This window comes from Micropterus dolomieu, linkage group LG07, assembly GCF_021292245.1.
Source record: "Micropterus dolomieu isolate WLL.071019.BEF.003 ecotype Adirondacks linkage group LG07, ASM2129224v1, whole genome shotgun sequence".
Lineage (NCBI taxonomy): Eukaryota > Metazoa > Chordata > Actinopteri > Centrarchiformes > Centrarchidae > Micropterus > Micropterus dolomieu.
Window position 1 is genome coordinate 14,874,076 of NC_060156.1, and position 6,891 is coordinate 14,880,966.

Consider the following 6,891-nt stretch of genomic DNA (forward strand, 5'->3'; position numbering starts at 1 on the left):
ATTAGGATAGCTGAGAATGCAACAAATCAATTAATTTGTTTTGAGACAATGTTTCTATTTAAAACGTGTTATCAGAACTATTCCTTATGGTATTTGTTCACACATCAAAACATCATTTATTTGTATTTGAACAAATGTCTATGCAGGTGGCTGAAGTATTAACATGTTGCGTTATCTTTTTTCAGATTTGCTCTACGTAGTGAATCAGACACAAGGTTTTTTTTGTACAAAGTGGCTATTCAACACTCCATAATCCCTTCAGGCAGTTTCTTGGTGTGCATACTGCTCACAGCTCTGTTGTCAGGTGATCATCACAAGACCGTTGGCTTAATCCTCCGCAGCTCTACTAAAGCAAGAACAGAAATTAGAGGCTTTCTTAATATGCATGAAACAAGCTGGAACACAACATTATTTGGCTTCAAGTGTTATTTCCGCAGATGTTAAAACTATTGCTGAATCTAATTTGAAGATACACAACTGGGGACCATAGCAGACTGAGATTCCACACTCCCCTGGGGGAACTAATTGACCGTATAACTGCTGATAGTTTATGTACAAACTGATTTGTCACCACTGAAACAAACGAAATATGATGAACGCGCTGGGTCTTGCTCTTCTTTGTTTACTCTTCTGGCCCGAGCCTGCAGACGCTCAGTTTCCCCGTGTGTGCTGCACAGTCAAGGGGATCCTGTCCAAGCAGTGCTGCCCCGTTTTGGGATCAGATCCTGCCAATGTGTGTGGCTCTCTGTCGGGGAGAGGAAGTTGCTCGGCTGTTCAAGTCGACAACAAACCCTGGGGAGGACCGTACAGACTGAGAAATGTTGATGATAGAGAGAGGTGGCCGACAAAATTCTTCAATCAGACTTGCAGATGTACTGGTGAGTCATGTACAGTTCAACTAAAATGCTGTTTTGGTGAGCAAGGACATTCAGCTGGATAATGGCTATAATAAAAATTGTAGCTCCTGCAATTTGGACATTGTGCTTTATATTGCAATTTCAATAATTATTCAATTAATTGTTCAGCCCTATGTATCATCAACATGATTTGACACTTTTAGTTCTCTGTATTGCAGGTAACTTTGCAGGCTATGACTGTGGTCAGTGTAAATTTGGCTGGACCGGACTAAACTGCGACCAGAGGAAAGTCCCCGTTGTACGGAAGAACATCCACTCCCTGACCCCTGAAGAACTCCAGGAGTTCCTCAATGTGCTGGAACTGGCGAAGACCACCGACCACCCAGATTATGTCATTGCCACTCAGCACTGGCTGGGACTCCTCGGACCAAATGGAAATGAGCCCCAGATCGCCAACATCTCCATCTACGACTTCTTTGTTTGGCAACATTACTACTCTGTCCGAGACACTCTTCTTGGTAAGTGAGCAGTGTCAGATAACTTGACATACTGGAACTTGTTACTTATTGATAGGAACATCGCCATATATTAAGCAAGACACTTAACCCCTAGTTGCTCCAGAGGCGTGTGACCTCTGACATGTATAGCAATTGTAAATCGCTTTGGATAAAAGCGTCAGCTAATTGTAATGTAATGTAATATTAAAATGGTAATTGTTTCAGAGATTTTCAAATAATAGGAGGTAACATGATAGTCCTAATCCACATTTTTTTACCACATACATTTGAGGTATATTTACAGTTATAATAACAAAGTGTAACCTAAAAATTCTCTGCATCTTAGTTGATTAGAATTGAAAATACAGGCCTGTGTACTGTGTTTATGCATTAGAAAACATTAACTCCATAAATGTAGTTATTTTAGTTTTTATGTTTTGTTTTGTGGACTGTAATTATATAATTTAATTATACATTTTTTTGGTGAGAAATCTGAAGTAATTTGTTTTACTCAGATGTGGATTAGTATGTGTAGTTAGTAGTGTGATGTACACATGAATGCCTTGTGATCAAAGAGATGAGCTCATTAAACACTTTGTTTCCCTGAAGGTCCTGGCCGTCCATTCAAAGCCATTGATTTCTCACACAAAGGACCAGCATTTATCACCTGGCACAGGTATCACATCCTCAGCTTGGAAAGAGAGCTACAGGTATCTTCTGAAAACATGTTATTAAAGTAATTTCTTTGTCATGACCGGATTGAATCAGTAACATTATAAGGGTTTACTTTTGATTAAACCAGTAATTTACATGGTTCAATGATGTAGAAGAAATTGGAAGGAATATTTATAGGCTGGTGTATTTACAGTTCACATTTACAGAAATGCAATAAGTTTATTTTTTGATGCCTTGCACTTAATATGCATGTGGATAATTTAGAGTGCATTTATATTACATTGGTAATATTTGTGGAATGTTATGTTAAATGTGTCATATATGTTGTATCTGAGTAAACAGCTACATTTTGTACGAGTTGCCCTGTGGATTTATTTATGTGGATACAGATGAGGGGAGTGGTTGGAGCTCAAGCTAGGGCTTTATTCAGTGGAAACCTACATACAATATTTGCTTTTGTGAGTGATTTGGGGCTATTGTTAAATACCAGTTATTGGCACATGAGTGTGTGATTTCTTGGAGGTGCTTTTCAGACTACAGCTACATAGAAACCTTCTACAAACAGTTATTTTTCCTATTGAATGTATCCATCCATTTTTTTAATCAATGATATTTTGGTGAATACATTTTTAAAAGTACAAACACATACCCGAGACTCTTGCACTGAATTGTTGAAGTCAATCACTTTGCCTTAAGGAGCAGATAACCTACCCAAAAGACAATTTATTTGTAACACACATGCCGTCCTTCAAAGAACTAACTTCTGGATGAAACACAAGATATTTATAATTCTTGAATGAATGTTGAAGATTTATAAGACACAGATAATTGGTCCAGGAACAAAAAGAGACAGGAAAGCTCTGGGAAGAGAAATAGAGGACATATAAATCCTAGACAGGATCCAAACTGAGGAAGTCACAGTCACAGTGTAGCAATCAGGATGTGTATATTTGATGTCAAAAAGCCATGTTGATGACCAAAATCATTTTTAATAGTAACTATCAATAAAATGTGTCTGTACCCTGCAGAGACTGACCGGCAATGAGAATTTTGCGATCCCTTACTGGAACTTTGCTACAGGGCAAAGTGAGTGTGATGTGTGCACCAACTCTCTGCTGGGGGGGCGAAACCCAGATAACCCGTCCCTCATCAGTAACCAGTCCAGATTCTCCAGATGGGGGGTGGTATGTAACAGGTGAACACAAAACTTTGATGAGAGGGGAACGAAAAGACTAAATAGTTAGTGGTTGGATTAGAATGAAATTAACATTGTGGGGCAGATTAATATGTGTTTTGAATGGTAGAAATCAGTGAAACATTTTAATATTTAAATTTTTTCTTCCAGTTTGGATGACTACAATCGCCTGGTGACTCTTTGCAATGGCACCAGTGAGGGATCCATTCAGAGGGGGATAATGGAGAGAGGTAACATGTCTCTGCCCACCATGAACGACGTCAGAAGCTGTCTTGGAATCAGAGACTTTGACAGCCCTCCGTACTTCACTAACTCCTCCTTTAGTTTTAGGTACAACTCCACTGTTTAGTAATAATAATAGTGTTAAATGTATACCTGCTGATATGGTCAGCAATTGTTGACATGCCAGTTTAACTTTAGTTTTAAGAGGAATTGCAAAAATACTGTTTAACTGACTTTGTGCTTTGTAACAGAAATGCTCTTGAAGGGTACGAAAAACCAAATGGGGAACTGGATGAATCAGTCAATAACCTTCATAACCTCGTCCACTCCTTGCTCAACGGAACCAGCGCTTTGTCTCACTCTGCGGCCAACGACCCCATCTTTCTGGTCAGAATTTGATTTTAAGGTTTACTCTGAAATGACATGGTAGAGATGTTGTCATTAAAATCGTGCTGTGTTCCTGGCTGCCTGTCTTGCAGGTGCTCCACGCTTTCACTGATGCCATTTTTGACAAGTGGATGAGAAAATTTGGCCCATCCAACGCCACCTTCCCAGATGAGATGGCCCCGATCGGTCACAACAGGGATTACAACATGGTTCCCTTCTTCCCTCCGATCACTAACGAGGAGATCTATGTTCCATCTGAGCAGCTGGGATATTCCTATGCTGTTGCCCTGGATGGTGAGCAAGTGTTAAAAGAATTAGTCTAGTGTGACATTTTGTGAAATTCGCATTCTTAAAGGGAGTTAGATGAGAAGATCGATATATTCATAGATGTAATTTACACTGGGGACACTGGGGACATGTCCCCACCACTTTTCTAAAGCAATAAAAACTTTCTGAAATATAGCTTTAGAAAAGTTTATTTGCACAATAAGAAAACATGCAATGCAATTAAAATATAGAAGAAACAAATGTGCATTGTCCAAAAAAAGTAACTTAAACTAAAAAAACAAGCTACTGATTATAAAATGACCCAAAAACGTGCATGCACCAATCAATAACTTTGACAACTTTTTGACACAGTTTCTTCTTCGCCAAGTTTTCCGTTCTCTCCCTTTGAACATGACAAAAGAATATGGAAGACTAAATGCATACATGTGTACATATGTGTTGACTCAGCAGGGATGATATTACAGAAAGGTTGATCTACAGGAGAAACAGATCTGAAATCAGCTCAGAATGCCTGAGAGCTGCACTGCATTATACTTGTAACACTTTTTGCTTCAGCAAATATAACTTGCTTTATTTTTTTAACTAGAGTTCTCATACTTTTATACAAAATACCCACATTTGTTCACTACAAATGGCACCAATTCAATCCTCTAGAAGAATATCACAGACCTCGTGAGTTGATGTCAAATGACTTGTGTTCCCTTGTTACAACCTGCCCCAGTACCAGGGTAAGTTGTAACAATAAGACAAAAGAAGCAAAAATAGATGCCACACTATATGATATTGTGGTGTCCGAACAATAATGCTGCGATGATGTGTTGAGAAGAAATCCGCTTGACACTGTTCTTGATCATAAAAGTTTATTACATCAAGAAGTTCAGCATCAATTACAAGCTCTGCAGCAGCTTGGAGAGTGACCCAGCCCGATGGCCACCCTGTCTCTCTGTACATCAAACACAGCTTATATAGGACATGTCTAGGTATCTGCTAAATACCATATAAGGGTCAGAGTCTGCAATCTAAAGCTCCAATCCATATAAGAGCAAAGTTCTATAGGATAAGTGTAGACACCAGATAAGGGTCTGAGCCTCCACGTAACCACTGACCTCTGCTCTCCCCTTAAAGGTCACTAATCCTCTATCCAGCTGCTAGAGTGTTATTTTAAACTGTAATGGTCAAATGCACATATGTTATACACCACAATATGCTTCAAAAACAGGTAGTGATATAAAAGAACAATGTTTCTCTCTCACTGTAACAGACTATGTCTGATGACTCGTGCGCATGTACAGTATGTTTATGTAAATTTATCTATATAATAAACTTACTTAACAGTATACTTAATAAATACTTCTAAAATGTACTCAGTTAAAGAGCATCATTGTTCATCCTTAGGTCTAACAAAAAAGAGGTGTGTGTCTGTGTGTATATTCTTAATCAGAGTCACAGTCAGTGCTTGAAGTGGGCCAGTACTCACTGGTATGCAGTACAAACACTTCTATATTTTACTCTTTGGCGTACGGGGACTTTTTCTTGCGCACTGGAATTTCTCACAAGCTGCCTGTACACTTCTCTGCCCTCTCCACCAGCGGAGAAGGAGTTTGGAAAAGATGAGTGCTGATACACATGCCAACATGTGAACAAAATGGGAATGTGAAGTACAGGTCACAGTGCTGACAAATGAATGCTGGTAAACCTGTAGTGCAGGCTTGGTGGGCCCAGACTGCAAAGGGCCCTCTGTAAAATATTAAAATCAAGCAAGTCCCTAGTTGTATGTATAGAGGATGTTTGTAGCACTTTTTAAAGAAGTGTTAAAACCCGCCCCAGCCCTGTCAGCCAATGTTTAGCTAGCTATTTTAGTATAGTGGTTTGAAATTAGAAAGGAAAAAAATGCATCACATGTTGCCTAAGAAACTACATTTTAATTAGGGCATTATTGTTGTGTCAACGCATGAATTAATTAACACCGACAATTAATTTATCAACATGTTAACGCAGTTTTTATTGTTAGTATTACTTTGAAAGTACGTTGCTCACTGGCTCTGAATACACATACAGTCAAACCATGGGTCACAGGAGGGGTAGGATGTTGATCAGCCTGCAAATTACCCACCCAAACAAGCAGTGGAGGGAGGCTTCAGCAGACTATGTTGGATGCAGCGTGTGGGAGAAGTAGAGAAGTAGTAGTAGTAAAATCACAACGTAGTCGCTTGGCCCCACGGGGTTGCTCTGCGCTCCTCAGGTGAACAGGAGACAAGCGCTCCGCGAGTAAACGGCAGGCGCTCTATGGATAGTAACCATGGCAATGGCTTCTGTGCGCTAAACAGCTGTTGTCTATTTAAAGTTAAAATTATAGGTTATATAACTCTACCTGATAGGCCTTCATCTAGTTTTGCGGCTCTGCCATGCGAATTCCCTCCTGTTGATGTCCTATTTAGTACACAGTAATAGATTCTGGAACAAACAGTGAGCATCAGTCTCTCTTCCAATGATTTATGCAGCGCGTCGCGTACAAAAACTTCAGCAGCATGTGCATGAGGCGAGCACTTCACCTCACTCTAACAGGGACACTTGCTACTGAACATAGACTGTCTATGCTGCTCCCTGATAAAAGAAAAATATTTCTGCTGATACCTGTTCAGAAAAAACAACAACAAGAAAAGAGATTTATATATGTTAACCTGTTGCTCAGAAAGTACCTATTGTGATGTTATGATTGTGGCTCTGGACTCTGATAGTAACTTGTTTTAACAAGCTAGATAAAAGGTAA

At 39.4% G+C, this 6,891-nt stretch overlaps 1 protein-coding gene across 1 annotated transcript in view; it reads left to right on the top strand.

The window, feature by feature from the left end:
• The first annotated feature begins 380 nt into the window (after window positions 1-380).
• The window catches only part of dct (dopachrome tautomerase), a 9,754-nt gene continuing 3,243 nt past the window's right edge, over window positions 381-6,891 (top strand). The window contains exons 1-7 of the mRNA XM_046054012.1: window positions 381-878; window positions 1,076-1,375; window positions 1,964-2,064; window positions 3,058-3,224; window positions 3,375-3,554; window positions 3,698-3,833; window positions 3,926-4,127. Of these exons, the coding sequence (XP_045909968.1) occupies window positions 590-878; window positions 1,076-1,375; window positions 1,964-2,064; window positions 3,058-3,224; window positions 3,375-3,554; window positions 3,698-3,833; window positions 3,926-4,127 (1,375 nt within the window). The 5' untranslated portion in view covers window positions 381-589. The remainder of the gene's footprint in view (window positions 879-1,075; window positions 1,376-1,963; window positions 2,065-3,057; window positions 3,225-3,374; window positions 3,555-3,697; window positions 3,834-3,925; window positions 4,128-6,891) is intronic.